Source organism: Pyrus communis, chromosome 3, assembly GCF_963583255.1.
Source record: "Pyrus communis chromosome 3, drPyrComm1.1, whole genome shotgun sequence".
NCBI lineage: Eukaryota > Viridiplantae > Streptophyta > Magnoliopsida > Rosales > Rosaceae > Pyrus > Pyrus communis.
In genome coordinates, this window is record NC_084805.1 from 17,005,849 (window position 1) to 17,027,959 (window position 22,111).

Sequence of the window (22,111 nt, forward strand, 5' to 3'; positions counted from 1 at the left end):
GTTATGTTCAATTGCCCTGATAAATAAAACACTAGATCAGGTATATCCATCAGTTTCGCCTGGTCGAGGAAATTGGTTTCGACGCCCTTCTCCTTGAGGCAGGCTTGATACATGTCCACTAGATATTTTGGGGTACCACAGGTACGCACCCAGTGCCCGTTGCCACCACACCTATGGCAGGTTTCTTCAGGGTTTCTAGGAGTGTTATTCATATGAGCTTTACCTTTGTGGCGATTTACATTTTTGAATATCAGACCTGAATTATGCCTTGGAACCTGGTTGTAAAACTGGACACCATGATTCTTGCTTTTCCTATTCCACCGGCCTCGCTTGTGGCCACGTCCTCGTTTGTAATTATTGTCACGAGAGGATGTGGTGTTCACTTCGAGGGAAGCAACATTCACTTTTGGGAATGATGCCGATCCAGTAGGTCGGGACTGATGATTTTTCATCAGAAGCTCATTGTTTTGTTCAGCCACAAGGATCACAGATATCAACTGGTTGTACTTAGTAAAGTCTCACTTTCTATATTGCTGCTGCAAGAGCACATTGGAGGCATGAAAGGGGCTGAAAGTATTTTCTAGCACATCTTCCTCAATGATAGTCTCCCCACAAAGCTTTATCTGGGAGCTAATTATGAACATTGCAGAGTTGTACTCTGCAACCAACTTGAAATCCTGGATCCTGTGTCCACTCATAACGAGCCATTGGAAGAACCACCATTTCCTGGTGATTGTATCTATTTCTCAATGTCTTCTAGAGGGTTAATGGATATTCAACCGTTACGTACTCGCTCTTTAGTCCTTCATCAAGGTGGCGACGGATAAAGATTATGGCATTCGCCTGATCTTGAGATGATGCACTGTTTTCCTCCTTGATGGTTTCTCCATGATTCCTTGCCTCTAGATGGATATTGGTATCCACTACCCAGGTAAAGTAGTTCTTCCAGTAATGTCCAGGGCAACAAAATAAAGTTTTGCCAAGTTCGCCATTTTCTTCTCTAAAAAAAAAAAAAGAAAAAAGAAGAGATGTTTAAGAATTTGCAATAATATGTATTCTGGAGGAATGTAGTGTTAAAACTTCTGGTTCTTACAAATTTTTCATTTTGATCTTTAGGCCAAAATGATAAGCACTCAAAACTTCAAGCTCGAGATTTATATGCTTAATAAGGAGGGTGATTGTATCATACCACTCTCATTGAAACAAAATGGAATAAGATGAGTGATTATACCACACCACTCAAGTAACAAGAAAATTTAAATATGCAGAGAAGGGTGGGCGATTATACCACACCATATTTGATCGCAGTAAAATTAACATAAATAAACACTGAGTTAGTTATCAGGAGCTACACCAAACAAGAAATCAAAGATATAAGTAATGGTTATATTGAGAACTAGAAGTAGGCATGATGCTAGCAGTTCTTCACAATGGCACATCAAACAGGTGAGGCAAAGAAGGAAGAAGAATAGGAAAATCTTTGGATGAGGCATTTTTCAGCAAAGGGAGATGAAACTGATTAAGGTTAGGGAGTTGTGTTGATAACGTGTTATAAATAGGCAAAAGTTAGAGAGAACCTTTGCTGGGGACATGAGCGAAGCGGGTGCAAAATATCACACTTTTTAGTTTCGTAACTATCACACAAAAGGATTGCAGATAAAAAGAGAAAGGTAGAGATACTGATATTGTTGATTTCAGTTCTTTTCTTTCCTTTGCTATGTGTTGTGATCAACACGAAGTGCTCTTTAAATAGAGCCATTCCTGCGAAAACTTACAAAGACAAATGATTGTTCTTTGAAAACTTCAAACAACAACAACATGATCACTATTATAAAGTCTTCTCACCTTTTGCCAAAAGCATGTGGGCATTCACTCCACTACTTTTACAACATCTCAATTTTACATCTATCTGTTAAAGATGTTTTAATATAAGGCCACGTGTAGAACTTTCCTTGTATAACCTTGTACAAATGATCTGAAAAATACCTTCTATTTATTTATTTATATATTTTGTTTATTTATTTGTTTTGGTCAAGGAAGATCTATTAACTCCAAAGATACATATTACATACAAAAGACCCATAAAAAGAGAAACATAAACAAGCAAAAAAAATGGGCCAATCCAACAAGAGCCCAACCAAACAGTTAAGGCCCAACGACAAAATCCACTGTAACTGCCTCCATCGAAACAGTACATCTCAATTTGCACAAATCCACACCCATCACCGAGCATTGCCTCACCAAACTCATCATCCAAACCTAAATAGCTTCTTCGAGCACATCCACAAAGTAGAGATAACCAATTGAAAAAAGTCAGTCGGCTATCAAGAGAAAGAAGCTCATGGAAAACCATGAGCAACATTGCCAGAAATGGCAGACATTAGAGAAGAGGTGGTGGTGTTGGAAACACCCGAGTTGATTGAAGAATCGGAACTCTACACACCATCTCGATGGAAAGTATGGCTAAAAAACAAATCTCAGAAGGAGATCGAAGCCCAGATGAACAATAGGAAGGGATGTCAGAAAGATAAGATGAGGAGGACATATCAAAATGTAGATAAGTGGTAATACATAGCAGAAAAGGGGAACCAAAAAGACAAAAAAAAAGAAGGGGAAATGGGCAACCCACTCCAGCTGAAGCTAGAGTCGACGCCACTAATTTTGAGCAAGATTGGAAACCCTTACAGTAAGAGGTGAAAAACTCTCAGAGTAGAGAGAAGGTCTCTTACGGAAGGAGAGAAGTCTAGAAGTTGGGTATTGTTTTTCCATGAAAATACTTTGACAATATGAAATCAAGAAACTTTGTGCTTGGTATGTATCAGTATCGGCTTTCAAATTGCTGGTATTAGTCTTCCATCACACACCATTTCTTTATTATTTATTCAAATATTTATAGTGAGACAGATGGTTGAGTTTACCAATAAAAAAAGATAGTTGAACAAAACAACCGTTATTGGTAGTAACTGTTAAATCAAATTATGCTTGATGTTGATGGTAATTGGTCCATATTTGAACTGGAGCTGGTATTTTTTGAATCGAATACTAAAATTAAATCAAAATTTATTGAAACTAAAATTATCAAAATAAAAAATTATCAAACTTTACGGTTCGATTTTGTTAAGCAAACTTGGTTGGTTCGGTTTTACCGTAACTGACCTGAAATTTTTATTAATGTTAGAAATATATAAAATATTAGTGTATTTTGTTGAGATTGATCTTAACCGTTGAATTTGGTTGCGACTATTCTTAATCATTGGTTCATAAAGACAAACTCGTTCGGTTATTTTCTCTCTTCTCCGTCGACTCATTCTCTCTCCATCTCAACTCATTCTCTCTTATCCCTCTTGACTCCCTCTCAAGCTCTCAGCCAGAATCAACACTTAGCAGCGGCGGAAGGTGAAATGCCACTTCCACCACCTCGTCTAACGATTCAACTATGTCCACCCCTACATTCGAAGACTAGTTCAACTTCAAGAGGAAGGAGTTGGACTTCTACAAGAGGGAGGGACCAAATGAGTCGAAGAAGCTGAAGGCGTTAAGCTTCTACATCAAGCTCTTGAGTTTGAACTTTAGACTCTTATTTTGAATAATTTGGAAGCGTGATTTTTAGGAAGGATTAGTCCCTGAAGTTCCACCTCACTTCAGATTTTGCCTCTAGACTAAAAATTCATAATCATTAGTTTACGTCCTTGAATTTAACAAAACATGCACCATTGGTCCTTGCCGTTAACTTTCGTTAGAAAGTCTGTCAAACCGATGATGTGGATATATGTGAGTCTCACATTTTATTTTATAAACGTAGTTAAGTAATGATGTGTCGAATGGGAGTCTCGTATTTCCAATGACATTGAGACAAAATTTAAAAGTTAGAAAGTATGCTTAATAGTTTTGTTGCAAATGGATGTGGGCGTAACCACATTATATATATATATATATATATATATATATTTTTTTTTTTTTAAAATTTTATTTATTTATTTATTTTTCACTTATAAGTAAGATGTTTCTGATTTTATTTCTCTAATACAAACAATAGTATGCTGGAGGAATCGAACTTTGATATATCATGTTACAAACTTATAGTACCATCTTTAACTCACTTAAATAATGAATTGATACTAATTATTGTGTCAGCATCTCATATCCTTGTATGAAAAAATTGTTTGTATTCAAAATGTAGTCACCAACAAAATAATATTATTTAGGAGAATTCGAAGCCCATAACCCATTGACGTAAAAGCAAATACAGAGAACGGAGGTGGCATACTCTTAAGAATTTTCCGATTGCGCAATTGTCGGCTCAGCCCTTCCTTCCTTCTCAAAACTATAAATACTCTCCCTCTTTTTTTTTCTCACTCCAAAAATAACCCAAATGAAACGAAGAGATAGAAAGAGAAAGAGAGAGATCCGATCGAATTCGAATGCATAATCCACTGACAATCCAATTCCCAAATCAATGTCCGCCTCCCAAACCCTAGGTGGCCCCTCCCGCGCCGGCCGCCTTCTCGGCCCCTCTCTCGACAAAATCATCAAGAACGCCGCCTGGCGCAAGCACTCCCATTTGGTCTCCGCCTGCAAATCCGCCCTCGACAAGCTCGACTCCGTCACCGACTCCTCCATCATCGATCCCAAGTCCCCCGTCTCCGGCATCTCCCTCGCCGACGCCGAGTTCGCCCTCCGCCCCGTCCTCCTCGCCCTAGAATCGGCTTACCCCAAGGTCGTCGAGCCCGCCATCGACTGCGTCTTCAAGCTTTTCTCCCTCGGTATCTTCCGCGGTGAGATCGACACTTCCGATCCCAAATTTGTGCTTTTCAAGCTCGTCGAGTCGGTGTGTAAGTGCGCGGCGATCAGCGAGGAGCCTATCGAGCTCGGCGTGCTTCGGGTATTGCTCGCCGCCGTGAGATCGCCGCGGGTTTTGATACGCGGTGATTGTTTGGTGAATATTGTTAGGACTTGTTACAATGTGTACCTTGGTGGAGTGAATGGGACCAATCAGATCTGCGCCAAGTCGGTTTTGGCTCAGATTATGGTGATTGTTTTCACCAGAGTAGAGGAGGATTCGGTGAATGTCAGCATTTCTAGGGTTTCGGTGAACGAGTTGTTGGAATTCACTGATAAAAATTTGAACGAAGGGAGCTCCATTTTGTTATGCCAGAATTTCGTCAATGAGGTTATGGATGCAAGCTACGGCGGTCCGGATGGTATCAAAACGGTTGCCCCCCCAGGTCCCAAATTACAAAACGGCAATGCCAGTGGTGAGTCTAATAATGATGGAGCTGAATCCGGCGACGGTGCTAGTAAGATTAGGGAGGATGGGTATCTTTTGTTTAAGAATTTGTGTAAGTTGTCCATGAAATACTCATCACAGGAGCACTCTGATGATCAAATTCTCTTGAGGGGTAAAGTATTGTCCTTAGAGCTTTTGAAGGTGGTCATGGACAATGGGGGTCTAATTTGGCGCAACAATGAGAGGCAAGTGATCGTATGCTAATCATACTTGAGTCATTTCATGCTTATAAACGGGTATTTAGTGTACTTTTACTTTGAAAGCATAGCAGAGTAGATATCTGGAGAAGTAAACACGGTTTAAATTAGTGACTAAACAATGTTTAAGACTTTAGATATTAGCGGTATACAATGCAGGTGCTTTGAATGGCATTTTCTTCTTGTTAAGGACTTTAAATCTGATATGCAGTATTTTTGTTATTGTACTGTTTCTGATATATTGTTGCTGAACATATTGTTTACTTGAGTACACTTTTGGAATATTTTCATGAATCACTGTGAGGAAGCCAATAGTTTGCATTAACTTGGCACAGGTTTCTCAATGCTATCAAGCAGTTCCTCTGCTTATCACTGTTAAAAAACAGTGCGTTGTCAGTCATGGCCATTTTCCAGCTTCAGTGTTCTATTTTCACCAGCTTGTTATCGAAATTCAGATCAGGATTGAAAGCAGAAATTGGTATATTTTTTCCGATGCTTGTCCTACGTGTGCTTGAGAATGTTCTCCAGCCTAGTTTCTTGCAAAAAATGACAGTCCTCAATCTATTGGAGAAGATCTCTCAGGATTCGCAGATTATCATTGACATTTTTGTCAACTATGACTGTGATGTCGATGCCCCAAACATCTTTGAAAGGTACTGCACTTGTCTGTTACTTTTTTACTTTCCATGCCTTTGATGCCATCAGAACATGAAGTTCCTCTGGGTATTCCTTATTTTCTGTTTTGGTATTAATTTTCTTTGAAGCTTGAAGCTTACATATCTGAATGAAAATATTTAAATTTGGAGGTAGTTGAATTCTACTTAGGAGATAATAACATTTATCTCGTAGTTTAAGGCTGCATATTTAGGACACTTTTGTTCCTGAGCTAGGATTCAGGATTACCACTTGGAAGTTTCCAAATTACTCTAACCCAATAAGAGCTTGAAAATGGGGCTACATTCTTTTAGCTTAAGCCAATGTGAACGATTGATTTTTCCAAAAACTCTAGCTTGAACCCAGTTTTTTTGCTCTGGGTCTATTTAGCTCTCTCTCACACACACACTCAAAATGCATGCATATTTTATTTTTTTTAACATCATTCCTTTGTAAGCTTTGTGTTTTTGTAAAATGTATTAAAACCCTTATAATTCCATCAGATATTTGCAGGATTGTCAATGGCCTTCTGAAAACTGCTCTAGGACCTCCCACTGGTTCAACAACATCATTGTCTCCAGTCCAAGATATCACTTTCCGGCATGAATCCGTAAAGTGCTTGGTTAGCATCATAAATTCAATGGGATCTTGGATGGACCAACAGCTGAGTATGGGAGACTCCTATCTACCAAAGACCAATGAAAGCGACACCTCAACTGAGAAAACAGAAAATAGTTCGACCCCAAATGGTGAAGAAGGTGCTGCTTTTGATAATGAAGTACATCCAGAAGGAAGTGCTGAAGTTTCAGATGCTGCAACTCTTGAGCAACGTCGAGCTTATAAGCTTGAACTTCAGGTTGAGCTCTGCTTTGTTTGTATAGCGAAATACAGTATACAATCATCAGGAATGCAATATGAATTTCGTGTTTGTCCCATCAGTTGATATGTCTTTGGCTAAATATGGCTCTTTCTTTAGTGACATTTTATTGTTTTTAATACAGAAAGGTGTCTCGCTGTTTAATAGGAAGCCTAACAAGGGCATTGAGTTTCTGATAAGCACCAAAAAAGTTGGTAGTTCCCCAGAAGATGTAGCTTCTTTCCTGAGGAACAACACTGCCGGCCTAAATGAAACCATGATTGGTGATTATTTGGGTGAAAGGGAGGAATTTCCTCTAAAAGTTATGCATGCTTATGTTGATTCCTTTAATTTCAAAGGGATGGATTTCGGTGAAGCAATAAGGTTTTTCCTGCGGGGCTTCAGGTTACCTGGAGAAGCACAGAAAATTGACCGCATCATGGAGAAATTTGCTGAGCGCTACTGTAAATGCAGTCCAAATTCGTTTACAAGTGCAGATACTGCATATGTCCTTGCATACTCTGTGATAATGCTCAATACAGATGCCCATAACAACATGGTGAAAGATAAGGTTTGCATGCATAACATGTTCCTTTATGTTTTATGTCAAACCGCAATGAATTTTGAGCCCTTTTTCTCTGTTGATAGTTTGCAGTAATTATTTGGGTGAGCTTTGTCTTTTCTGTTTTTATTATTCTTAATTTGGATCATATGTAGGTGAATAGTCAGGTTATATTTTTTACATTCCCCAGATGTGGTTTGTCTAAATATAAGAATGTTGCTTTCTGAAGTTATGCCTAGATGTTCACATTACAGGAGTTGAAATCCTTTTGGGAACATCATTTATCTCATTTTATATATTTTTTTAAATGTTCTGTCATTTTTTCTTTTCCTTTTTGTTTTATTTTGGAGGAGGGGGTAATTGAGGGAAATAACATTCTTTTTCTGTAGAATTTTAATTTTTTTTTTGAAGTGTGTAACTATAAATCAATAAAATCTTGTGTTGCAGCCTCATTTTTATACACATTGTATAGCATTTTAGTGTCTGTCAAAATCTATCTTCTGTCTTCTGACATCTGTGTTCGCCGGTTATTCAGATGACCAAGGCTGACTTCATCCGGAACAACCGAGGAATAGATGATGGAAAGGATCTACCTGAGGAGTATCTTGGTGTCCTGTATGATCAAATTGTTAAAAATGAGATTAAGATGAGCGCCGACTCTTCTGTACCACAGAGCAAGCAGGAAAACAGTTTTAATAAATTATTGGGCTTGGATGGTATCCTGAATTTGGTAACTGGGAAGCAGACTGAAGAAAAAGCATTGGGTGCAAATGGTCTTCTTATAAAGCACATTCAAGAGCAATTTAAAGCAAAGTCAGGAAAATCAGAGTAAGCTAATATAATATACAAGATAGAATTATCTTTCTCTTATTAGTAAGATATTTTACCTATGAAACTGATGGAGCATTGAGAAGTGGGTTAGTATGGTCATGGTTTAATGAGTATAATATTCTTTTTTAATATCTTATGACACTTGTTTTGACTATGTAGAAATGACAATCACACCTTCCATTGTTGTTCCTTCTACTGCCAAATACTTAGGTTACTCAGATACCGTTTTGGTACTATACATTAATGTAGTTGGTTGGGGGAAAACTGAACTCTGCTTGATCATACTTAATCTCATACTTTTATTCAACCAGTTCCAAGCCAGACAGAGGAAGACAGTTGTAGGAGGTTGAAAGCCAATGTCTACATAGTCACATTCTATCAACATCTTTCGTTAATTACACAAAATAATTAAAGTAATTACCCCAATTAGGTCTAAGGCATTGTCGAGTCGGTATGAGTTGGTTTGGGACTTTAAGATCAATTGATCTGATCAATGTGGGATTTGAGCTTGCCTTCTGCCTATTCAGAGTCTGGCAACGTCTGGGGATTCATGTTTTCTTGGTGCTGCAGGTCTGTCTATCATGCTGTGACAGATGTGGCAATTTTGAGGTTTATGGTGGAGGTCTGCTGGGGTCCTATGTTGGCTGCATTTAGTGTGACTCTTGACCAAAGTGATGACAGGCTTGCTACTTCTCAATGCTTACAAGGTTTTCGGCATGCTGTTCATGTTACTGCTTTGATGGGAATGCAGACCCAGAGAGATGCATTTGTCACTTCAGTAGCAAAGTTTACTTATCTACATAATGCTGCAGATATGAGGCAAAAAAATGTTGATGCTGTGAAGGTAAATGCACGCTCAGTATATTCATTGAAAGAGCATGTTAAGCATGTATCTGGATTTTCACATGTAACACCATTCCCCACATGTATTATAATTGTAAAACAAATTTGATCAATTTGCATTACAATTTTCTTTCTTGACCCTTTTCATATAACAAACGATACCATAGAAATTTAGGGCTTAGGGTTACTGTTGGCAGAATATAGCACCAGACTTTTATTGCTTGCATTCTTTGGATAGTACAGGTGTATGCGCTCAGTATGTTTCTGTGCAATGTCCTTTTATATCAGTTTTACCTATACATTTACTGTTTGCAGGCAATAATATCAATTGCCATTGAAGATGGTAATCATCTTCAGGAAGCATGGGAACACATATTAACGTGTCTTTCCCGAATCGAGCATTTGCAACTGTTGGGAGAAGGTGCACCCACTGATGCATCCTTTTTTACTGGATCAAAGGTCGAAACAGAGGAAAAATCACCAAAGCCTACTGGACTTTCTTCTCTGACAAAAAAGAGAACTGTACAGAATCCAGCTGTGATGGCTGTTGTTCGTGGGGGTTCATATGACAGTACTACTGTCCGGGTGAACACTTCTGGACTGGTAACTCAAGAACAGATTAATAACTTCATTTCAAACTTGAATTTGCTGGATCAGATTGGGAATTTTGAGTTGAATCATGTATTTGCTCATAGCCAAAGATTAAACAGTGAAGCAATAGTGGCTTTTGTGAAGGCCTTGTGCAAAGTTTCCATGGCAGAGTTGCAATCTCCAACAGATCCTCGCGTATTCAGCCTCACAAAAATAGTTGAAATAGCGTACGAGTCTTTTCTCCTCTCTATTAGATTCTGTTGCATGAGAACAATGACAGCAGAATTTATATTTTATTATGAGATTACGCATGAAAACTTAAAATTTTCAAGCTCCCAAATGGCATGCTAAGCATGAAGTCCATGCAATCTTTTTCTCAAATTCAAACTCTGTAGTACTTCTCCATGTTCTTTTTCTTGCAGATATATTCATTGCTTCTTGTCTTCTCCTTTCTCTCACATTGATGATTAATTTTTCCTGATAATCAGTCATGCAACTTCATCTGAACAAAATGAGAAGTTGGGATGGATTTTGCGATCACGAAATAAATATGTTTCTTTGCAGGCATTACAATATGAACCGCATCAGATTAGTGTGGTCTCGCATATGGAATGTTCTCTCAGATTTCTTTGTATCAGTTGGCTTGTCAGAGAACCTCTCAGTTGCAATATTTGTGATGGATTCATTACGTCAGCTTGCTATGAAATTCTTAGAGCGCGAGGAGCTGGCAAATTACAACTTCCAGAATGAATTTTTGAGACCATTTGTGATTGTTATGCAAAAAAGCAACTCTACAGAAATTAGGGAATTAATTGTTCGGTGCATTTCACAAATGGTCCTCAGCCGTGTCAATCATGTGAAATCTGGCTGGAAAAGTGTATTTCTGGTATGCTATTGTGTTACAAGTTGAATGACTTTGCGTTACATTTATGATAAGTGTTTGCTGAATGTAGGCTATATAGGGGAAATAGAAATTCCCCTAGTGTAGATGAGTTAAATTTTGAAGATTTGTGATCCAAATTGAAATATTGCCACTGAAGTTTCAAATGATAAATTCAGGCAGTAACACAAAATATTGGTAATAAGTTCCTCTATTTCTCTTGTTAGAGCTGTAAAGTTTATTTTTAAGCCTTTGTGTCTTATCATTCTAATGATGTGTTTTCCACAGCTTTAAGTAAAAAAATTCTTGCTATTGCAAAATGACAGAAATAATGCCTTGTTTCTCACGTCATGCTGTTCTTTCATCAGGTTTTTACGGCAGCGGCAGCTGATGAGCGGAAAAATATTGTCTTGTTGGCCTTTGAGACCATGGAAAAAATCGTCAGAGAATACTTCCCGTATATAACAGAGACAGAGACAATGACTTTTACTGATTGTGTTAGATGCCTCTTAACCTTCACGAATAGCAGATTCAATAGTGATGTTAGCCTCAACGCTATTGCATTTCTCCGATACTGTGCTGTCAAACTTGCTGAAGGAGGGCTTGTTTACAACAAGAGGAGTGAGCTTGATGTTTCATCCCTTCCAACAGCAAATGAGGATGCTTCAAATGGAGTGACTTTCAATGAGAAAGATGAACATGCATCCTTTTGGGTTCCATTGCTAACAGGTAACTTGATTTTAATGCTAGCTTCCAGGAAAGTGCTACAACTTCTTAGCTTTGTGTATTGTGATGTGCACCCACACAATCAATGCTTTGCCACTTAATCTACACCTAGGCCCCAAGCATTAAATGCAAGAGTTTATAGATATAAACATCCAATTTTTGGGTAGTCGGTTTTATTTCTCTTCGATTCTATTTTGGATTTTAGAGAAAGGTCTTGTTGGTCTTCAGTCTTTTCAAATTGATTCATCCTTTTCTTTCATTACTTAAATATTCTGTTGTTGTCACAGGTTTGTCAAAGCTAACATCAGATCCTAGATCAGCAATCAGGAAGGGTTCTTTGGAAGTTCTTTTCAACATTCTAAAGGATCATGGTCATCTCTTCTCACGCTCCTTTTGGACTGCGATATTCAATTCTGTTGTTTACCCCATATTTAGGTATGTCTGCGGTAAGAAAGACACACATATGGAAAAAGACCAGTCTTCGCCAGTTTCAGTATCTCCGCGTCCTGATGGAAGCACATGGGATTCTGAAACTTCTGCAGTTGCAGCAGACTGTTTCATAGATCTATTTGTCAGTTTTTTCGATACAGTAAGGCCGCAACTACCAGGTGTGGTATCCATTCTGACAGGACTCATCCGAAGTCCTGTTCAGGGTCCTGCTAGCACTGGGGTCGCAGGTTTAGTGCGTTTGGCTGGTGAAGTTGGTGACAAGCTTTCAGAAGATGAATGGAGAGAGATCTTTCTGGCTTTAAAAGAAGCAACCACATCTTCCGTGCCTGGATTTATGAAGGTGTTAAGAACCATGGATGACATCAATATTCCCGGTCTTTCTCAATCTTATAGCGATATAGATTTGTCATCTGATCATGGGTTTACAAATGATGATCTTGAGGATGATAATCTGCAAACAGCATCATATTTGGTTTCAAGAATGAAGAGTCATATTGCTATGCAGCTACTTATCATACAGGTTTTCTTCCTCCCCTTTCATCCTTCGCATGCATTCAGGCATGATTTATGTTTGTAGTCCTTCCTTCCCCTTGCTCATAAATACAGCATACATGCAAATATGATGTTCGTGTGCTTGCTTAATTGCTCTTATATTGATGTCTGTTGTGTCAATGCTTATGGTCAGTCATACTTACGACATAATGAACTTGGAATTTGATTTTTTATTTCTAGCATATGTATGGTACCAAGTATCCATGCTACTGATGCTAGTTAACTGAGACCTTCATGTATATTTTATTAACTTATAATATTGTAAACATTTAAATTACAGTTTAAAAGTTAGAGCTATGCTTGCGAACTATGTCAAAACTGTGGAATTTTCATTATTTTCTCTTGTTTCTTCTCTCTTCAGGTTGCTACTGATTTGTACAAGTTACACCTTGAATCGTTATCGGTTGGCAATATTTCAATCCTCCTTGAAATATTTTCCCTCATTGCATCCCATGCTCACCAACTGAACTCAGAGACAATTCTGCACAAGAAGCTGCAAAAAGTGTGCTCCGTCCTGGAACTCACTTCCCCACCTCTGGTTCATTTCGAGAATGATTCTTACAAGAACTACTTAAGCTTCCTCCAAAACGCGCTCGTGGACAATCCTTCTCTTTTGAAGGAGATGAACATAGAAGCCAAACTCGTTGGAGTGTGTGAAAGTATATTGCAGATATACCTAAAGTGTACCGGGCTTCATTCTGCCGAGCAGAGGCCCGCTGATCAGCCGATTTTGCACTGGATTCTTCCCTTGGGCACGGCAAAGAAGGAAGAATTGGCCGCGAGGACCGACATAGCCGTGTCAGCGTTGCAGGTATTGAACAGTCTGGAAAAGGTTTCGTTTAGGAGGCACGTCTCTCGGTTATTTCCGTTGTTCGTAGATCTTGTGAGGAGTGAGCACGCATCTGGAGAAGTTCAGCTTGTTCTAAGCAACATATTCCAATCATGTATAGGCCCAATAATAATGCAATAATATCACTATTTTTTGTGAGACACTTGATTAATACACATTGCCATCATCAAATCACAATTTTCTTCTCCTCGAACAGACTGGAGCCACAGTGAGAGCCATTAATATAATTTCCATTAAATTTTGTAGTTTATACAAAATCAAGGCTGGATTTTTCCCACCTTTTGAAGAGTATATGAGGGCCACGGTCAGTGAGACCCAAAACTGTCTCTGGCATGATTGTCGTGACGGTTTTGTTTTAAGTTGTATGTCCAAAATGGTCATCGTGCATTTTTTGGGATTCGACAGTCATAACGATTTTGAAATGTCCATAATAACTCCTGTTATTGATTTGATTAATAGTTCATTTTCAAGCAGTGTTTAAAGTATCGATATAGATAGAAATATTGATATGCAAATATATAAATCAGACAAATCAATTGATTATTAATTAATACATAATCGTTCAAACACTAGTTGAAAATGAAAACGGCTCTTTTTCTCATAAATGAAATGTTTATGCTTTTAATTTCTTTTTCTTTTTTTTCTTTTTTTGGGAAACTATGCTTTTAATTTCATACACAAAAACAAAAACCCATGAATAAAAAACGGAAAAAAGTATAAAACTTTTAGTCTTATGCAAGATATGCCAATTTTGTAGATCCACAAAAACAAAAACCCAGAAATCCGATCTTACCCTAAACTTTCTCTATCGAAAGACTTGTCTCTCACTCTATACAGGGATGCCGATGTCGTTCAAATCAACTAAACAATGAAAAAATATGAAGTTTTATCTCATGTGAAGCATTCGAAACGTCGATTTCGTGTTCCATTCATCAAAAATAATTTTTTGCAATCAACGTGTTTGTAGTTTCATTGGTTAGAGTTTTATTCTACAATGAAGGGTGAGTGACACGTCCCGATCCCGATATCCCCAAATACAAGGATTGACATGTGCTGGCAGACATCCGGGGGTGACGAAGCCATTTTAACATGCATGCAAGTTATAAAGAAAGAACAAAGGTAACTAAAATAAGTAAATTTAAATATAATGAAATATGCAAATGCAGGAACGTGTACAGTGTATACAACTAATCGAGATGCGAAATGAAAATTATGAAATAAATGAGATTACAAGGAAAGTGGGTTCTACATCGAGGGAAGTCGAAGATACTGTTATGGGAGTGCCTCGATACCAGGATTGTACGGGCTGGAGATGGCCGAAAAATGGCCTAAAAGGCGAAATGTTCGCGGCAAAACTGGGTTCTTCGCTAGAAACTCGGAACGAGACAAACAGATTGGTACCCTCCTCAACGGCCAACTCATCGTGGTTTGGCTGGAAAATGACCTGGAAGGTCGTGGGTTCACCGAAAAACTTTCGTAACGGCTGACTAACTGTGGTTTGGTAGGAAAAAGGGCTTGAAAGCCATCAAATAGTTCGCTGGAAAACTGAGGAAGAGTCCCCTCGTCGTTTCTGGGTTTCGCCGAAGTGCAGGGGAGGTGATGATCGTTGTCGTTGTTGTTGTGGTTGTGTGTGTGTGTGTGTGTGTGCACGCTTAGAGGAGAAGAGAGTGCAGAGGGATGAGGGTGAGAGAGAAAGGGAGAGAAAGAGAGTGATGGGAAGAGAGAAGAGAACCACGGAAGAGAAAGGGGAAAGAGAGAGTTTCAGAAGATTGGGGACTCCTCCCTAGGTCCCACGTGGCACACATAACAATGCCACATGTGCCAATTAATAGCAAAAAGATCAAAACGCCCTCGAAGTTCCAAACTTCGTAGAATTTTCGTTATAACTCCAAAATACATTCTGTTTGCGCCCATGGATTCGTAGCGATGAGTACTACAAGAATACGCTAACCTAATAGGTTATACATTGCATGGTACGAGGGTCAACAAAAGTCAATGATTTCGTCTCGAAAGGCATTTTTGTAAAATCACACATTTAAAAATTATAAAATCGAAATTTTAGGAATGGGTCATTATAGTGAGAGGTTTTGAGAATTGAAGATAAATAATACATTAAAAGTGATTTGGGGTAAATTTAGAATTTTTTTTTAATATTATAAGATCGAAATTGTCATTGCATAGTATGGTACATAAGTCATTTAATATTAAATTTTAATGTGTCATGTATTCAACATTATGTGAGTTGAACATTGTATTCAACATTATATTAAATTTAATTGTTTAGCTTTTGTTAATGTTTTGCTAGTTTAACAAATGAACACTATCAAAAAACTACTTTAAGTAGTCTCTTTAACTTTTCATCTCCAACAACACTTTCTATTTTAACAGCATTATAACATTTTATTATTAACAATTCATTCTATTTAATATTTTATTATCAGTAGTTTTAAATTAAAAAAAAATCAACCTACTCATTTTCTAAAACTACATTCTCTCTCTTCCTTTTCTCCTTGGCACACGGGTGCCTCATTAAGTTTTATTAATTTTTTAACATTTGTATGTCATTTAGTATTATAATCTAGTTGTATTCATCTTCATTTTTAACTGAAAGGTATTAGGTTTGATTTTCGCAAAAACAAATTTTAACCACGTTATTATGGCTTACCCATTGTGTGATTTAGCCTACTCATTCACCCCCCATAGTGTAAATAATATTGCTTGTTAAAAAAAAATTAAATAAATATGAACAGTGTGTCCATAAACTTAAAGAGAAATGTTAAGGAGACTCTCTATGGACTCTCAGCCACCTCATAGTTTAACATAAATTCTCGTGCCAACGTTATAAAACATTATACCAAAAACATGAAGTGGCAAATAGTCTATAAATAATCTCACTTTTGAGAGAGTCTCGTTAGCATTTCTCAAACTTAAAAGACAAATGTTTACTTTGCTATTATATAGAGTCTCTTAGAGATGATTTTTTTAGATTTGACTGTTTAAACTATCAATAATATGGTTTAAATTTGTTTTTGGCGAGAATCTAACATAAGACTTTTTACTCACAAGTAAAAAAAATATACTACTAAACTGTAGTACTAAGCGGCAAAATGCTCTGAGTTGTTAAATTATGTCTTGTACACCTAAACCTATTCTTCGTGATGTTTCAGTTCTTTGTCTGTTATCTAACACCATTGAGCGGGCTAGTCAAAATATTATATGCTTTGAAGTTTGAACAATTAATCAGCGATAATTTAATTTATGTTTAGATGCTCTATTATTGAACAAGCATGAATAACGTTGTCAATGTGAAAAATAATTAAAAACTTTTCAATATTCAGTTCATGCATTTTATTTTATTTTATTTTAATAAACAATATTATCTAACTAAAATAAGAAAATACATTTTATTTATATATCTAAAAAATAGAAAACAAGAAAGATGGCATGGGGATTCCGTTCATAAATAGTAAAACCAACGTAATGGGTTTCTTAATTTATTTTTTTATATTTATATTTTATTAAAAAGCATAATTATTCTACTGCTCAAAAGTTTATCTTTTTGTTTAGTCGGTGCCCAAAATTTATCTGAAATCATTTCTTGAAAGCTACGTTATATATCAACATGTCACGCATATATTGTTTTTTTTTTTTTTTAATTGGAACAAGTTGATGGCTTCACAACAATATTTTGTTCGGAAGTGAAGAAGATTCACAGAATAATTTCAACATCTTTCTGACCATCATCATATGTTTCACCAACGCCAAATATTGGACCCAAAATATTCCGTGTAAATACGTCCCCAAAAGTGTCATGCATATAATCCAATGAGTCGATGTAATTTGGGTAAATCTCCCTCCATCTTCGTTGGTCCATGTATTGAACAAGGATGGGTTGCCTTGCCCTCCTTATTTTTGTTTTGCTAGGGATGGGGGAGACTGTGGCTTTAGGCTGGGTCGGTGGTGTTGATCCTCCTCCTCTGTAAATTGTTGTGGTTTCTGCTGTAGCTTGCTCTCGGTGAGCTTCTGTTGCGTTTTGGCTTCGGCCCTGGTTTTAATGGAAGCCAGCTCTTCAAAAAAAAAAAAAAAAAAAAAAATCCAATGAGTCATGTCACACTTCCATAACCCTACACGTACTATAATATTTTCATGGGAAAAATATTAAAACTTTCAATGTTTATCTCAATTCTTTCATGGGATAGGATCAAAAATATATATTATTTTTGCAAATATATAATTGTAAATGAAGTCACGAGGCTTCAGAAAAATAATCATTCACCTTCAATCTTAATATTTTTTTTTTTTCATGGAATAGGACCAAAATTTATACGCATAAATATTTCCATACATAATATATATAAACCAAAGGTCCTTTTGGAGTCACCATCACTAAAAATTTTAGGACAAAAATGCCCTCCAAACAAAAAATTTCAAAAGCAATCCAAAATTCAAAATAATGCACCAAATAAGGCAGTGATATTTTTATCATATAAACAGTATTTTTTAATAATTAATTCTTTTTTTACATTTTTTTTTTAATTAGTACCTCACAATAGGCAATAATGTGAATCAATCAGTTATTTATTAAATAATATTTTATCTATTTTTAAACACGTTCAAAATATCTTCAGAGGCGTGTAATGCCAATTATAAAAAAGGTTTTTCGATATGTATCGTTTTCTGTTGTATCAAGACAAAAATCATTTTAATCAAGGATATTAATATTTGGACTTACAAAACAAAACAAAACAAGATTAATTATAATTAGAACTATTATTCGCTGCTAAAAAAAAGTAGTAAGTGCTGTTGAAATCCAATCACAAATGGACAAGTGTCCAAGCATAATTTTCAATTTCAAATATTCGAACACACGTTCATTTTAATTTTTCAATGACACTTAATTGCTATTCTTCTTTTAGCAACGAAGCATGGTTGTATGATTATATTTTCTCACTGGATGGCTGTCTTAAACCCCCAATAGTATTAATTAGTAAGTCCATTTTAGGAGCCACTTTAGTCCCTATCAAACCTCCAATATGCATTATTGAACAAGAATGGTTGCAACGATTAATCATAATTCAGTGCACTGCCCTCTTTGTCCTCCTATACTTTGCTCAAAATCTATACGTTTCCTCTTTATCTTCCATCCACAATAATCATTTCGTTTTGTCGAATCAATAAAACGATAGGACAGATACTCACTAAGGCATCCTTTAATTTTGACGTCACTCAAATGTGTACTGTTTAATTTGTTTATTTCAATGTTCGTACAACCATAGCTCATCGTTGATTCTTGTCTATGCAAATTTCTGTTTTCGGGTGTGATTGATACACATTTTTTATGTATAAACTAAGAAGTTTGAAGGGAAAACAACAACATTTGTGCACCAAGTCCTAGATGTTGACTAGAAGAAATAAGAAGAGAAGTACGGATATATGCACAAGTCACTATACCACCAATATTGTATTTCATGTTCATATAATTGACGGTGTTCATTGAATTTTTTGGTCCTCGTAAAAGAAATAGGCGCCAACCACTTCAGACTATAAAAATTAATAAAATGATGGTAATATAATTAATTACGTACGTTTCAGATTTAATTATGATAAATTAATTAAGCATTTAGAAAGGAAATAGGGAGAAAGGGTCATCGTTGGATAAACAAGTTGAGCTAATGACTCCAACAATGATGACAACAAAATTCAATAATTAGTCATTTTTGATGCTTTTGTTTTTGTATTTCATTGTATTTTTAGCTAATTAACTTAAAGCTTGTTTGGATATGCTTTTAAAATGACTGAAAGCGTTTTTAGTGAAAATATTTTTAGAAACAATCATTAGTAAAAATGCTAGTAAATCTTGAAAAAACACTTAAAGTGCTTTCTAGAAGAATCACCTAACTTGTAGAAAGCACTTTAAATGCTTTTGGAACCCAAAAACAATTTCTCTAAAAGCACTTTCAGATGTTTTAAAAACACATTTAAACGAACCCTTAGAGAAATTAAAGAGAGTAAGATTCCCATAAAATAGAGAAGTAGGAAATTAATGAGAGGTGGTACAATGTATGAAAGTTGAAATATAAAAATATGGTAAATAAACAATGAGTTAAAATGATTTGACAAAAATTGAGAGTATTTTTTTCATTTTCTCTTTATTTAAGAAATATTTTCACGGAAATACCAAAATGATTGGCATTAGCTAGACAAACTCAGGGATCAATTTAAAATCTCAGAGATCATTTTCTTGTTTCCTTTTTTTTTTTTTTTAATTTTTTATTATAAGGGATATCCTATACGAAATAAGAGGTTTTAACCCAAAACATAGTGAATAAAAAAAGTTGAGGTTTCACAATAAAATAAATTAGTAATATGAAAGTATCACAATTCCTTATAAATTATTGCAAAATTTGATCATTCACTGATGTAAGACTTTATCCTTTACATTTTCAAGATAAATTACATAGCAACGCTCTAATCAATAAAACAATCAATCACTATAAATTACGTAAGAACACTCTAATCAATAAGACAATCAATCACTTATTTAATCTACATCAAAATCCATCAACATCAACTGGTTTTTGCATGTCAAAATGCACGTGAGAAGCATTTTAGCAAGCTAGGTCATGACATGCACACGTCTCACACTATCAATGAATATATGATTTTGTGTATGAATTTCGCATATGCGTGAAACTCGTTTTGCACAAGCGGTCCCAAAACAAAAAAACAAAGCTCCTTGCTCCACATATTCTAATTAGTAACTAGTAGAAACTGTTGAAATAAAAGCAGCAAGTCCTGCTGCAAACTCATTTGAAAACAGATACTGCTGCAAACTCATTTGAAAACAGATACGTGTTCACACTACTAGAAATTTTAACTTTACTGACCAAATTAATTTGTCGGTAAAAGTCAAAATTTGTCGCCAAAGTGTCTTTCCTGACGAAAAGTTTGTCGGCAATTTTGTCGCTAAAAGCATGTCACCTAAGAATTTTTCCGATAAAATTTGGTATTTCATCAGCTATGATTCAACTTCCCGACAAAATCCTTTTTGTCAGCATTTCCATCTTTCGACAAATATTTTTGTCAGTACAAGCCTTTTTAGCCGACAAATAATACGTTTCAACCTACAAAATGTGTTTGTCGCTATGACTATTTCGTCGGCACAGTCTTCTCTCTCCCGACAAATTGGTTTCGTCGGGAATACATTTGATTTATAAAATAAAATAAAAATGCTTTAATGCTCAGCTATTACATATGCATATCAAAATACAATACACAAAATTGTTAAGAAGTTATGTTTTATTGAATTATAAATGTTGAATGTACAAAAGCATATCTACAGTGCTTATACAAAAGCATCATAGGTGAAATCATAAAAACAAAATTGAAGGAATGTTACAAATGAACCAACCAACATATATCAAAAATCACTCTGTTTGGAGTAATGTTGGTTTACATTTTCACCTTTTTAATTGTTTAACCACATGTCTATTTGTGATTGGACACTTGTTCATTTCAGCAAAACTTGATGCTCTTCTTTCGTCAACCAATCACCATTCTTACGCAATTAAATCTTCTCCTGGCATGTTACCGTGTTTTAGACCAATTGAACCGTTAATTGAATGAAATTGTGCCCCGACGTGTAGTGTTAGATTAATATTCTATTAACTTGGCATATTAGGACATCTTCATCGGCTAAAGAGCGTGGAGGTTTATGTTTTAGCCTTCTAAAATATTATATTTTAAAGTGTAGTCTCGAATGTATTTTTTATTTTCAGCAATATACATTATTCTTTTATGAATACAACAATATATTTATCCTAAAGTTTAGAAAAATAAATTAGTTTCGAATTTATCATTCACGATATTTAAACCTAGAATCTATTGGATTTGGATCCTCTCCGGATCCCCTCCCTGGGGATCCCGGGGATCAAGGCACAAAGACCATTCATCAAAGATCGTGCGGCCACAATTAAATGCTTTTTATATTTTTAAAAGTAAAACAATCTCGTTTTGCGTAAAAAATATTTAATTATGGCCGCACGATCTTTGATGAATGATCCTTGTGTCTTTATCCCCGGGATCCCCAGGGAGGGGATCCGGAGAGGATCCAAATCCGAATCTATCACTCATAAGTGAAGATGAATACTATTAGACCGTAGTACTAAGTGACTTTGGTATTACACACTATTAATTACTGTATTTGGATAGAAAGAGAGAAGGATAGATAAGAAGTCCACCAGAGCTCCATAAAATGCTCTGTAAGAGGGTTAAGTATAACCCGTTCGAGACTATAAGATGCCTACTTGGAGACAGTCCTGTTTGCAGACTAGAATATAACCTTGTTGCTGGAGACGAAAACCGCACACATTTCAGACCAAAAATGACCTACATGCATATTATGCTAGTTATTGTCCCGTTAGTATATATATAACCTTGTTATATAAAGATAATATATAGCATATGATTAACAAAAGTAAGCTATAAAGTAGTTGTACATTATTAACAAAACCAAGTTGGGAACCTTGTGCTTGTTTGACTTTGATTTTGCGAATAATTGACTGCCACTTCTTAATTCAACTATTCTCCCTTGGTTGGCCGATATAAATACAGCAACTATCCAAATATCTTTTTCAAGTTTTGGGAAATAAATAAATATTTTTTTATCAAGTAATGAACTATCTTGGACGTGAAAAATGTTAATGAGATTCTTTTAAAATGGGACATTCTGCCACCTTAAATTTTTGTGTCAATTTCTATGTCAAATTTGACTTAAAATCACAAAACCTTCAAATTCAGTCAACAAATAACATTTCGGTTGGAAATACTTTG

At 36.0% G+C, this 22,111-nt stretch overlaps 1 protein-coding gene across 2 annotated transcripts; it reads left to right on the top strand.

The window, feature by feature from the left end:
• Window positions 1-4,263: 4,263 nt before the first annotated feature.
• Window positions 4,264-13,528, top strand: LOC137728068 (brefeldin A-inhibited guanine nucleotide-exchange protein 1). 2 transcript variants are annotated; one of them, XM_068466954.1, is made up of 11 exons: window positions 4,264-5,472; window positions 5,820-6,137; window positions 6,652-6,994; window positions 7,140-7,565; window positions 8,092-8,384; window positions 8,958-9,231; window positions 9,546-10,048; window positions 10,386-10,707; window positions 11,070-11,430; window positions 11,715-12,397; window positions 12,791-13,528. In XM_068466954.1, exons 1-11 carry the CDS (start codon window positions 4,457-4,459, stop codon window positions 13,397-13,399), a joined length of 5,148 nt encoding a protein of 1,715 aa, XP_068323055.1. In that variant the 5' UTR covers window positions 4,264-4,456; the 3' UTR covers window positions 13,400-13,528. The 2 variants fall into 2 exon arrangements, with proteins under 2 accessions (XP_068323055.1, XP_068323056.1); XM_068466955.1 differs by lacking the exon at window positions 4,264-5,472 and having other exon boundaries at window positions 5,952-6,137; window positions 6,642-6,994.
• The last annotated feature ends 8,583 nt before the right edge of the window (window positions 13,529-22,111 follow it).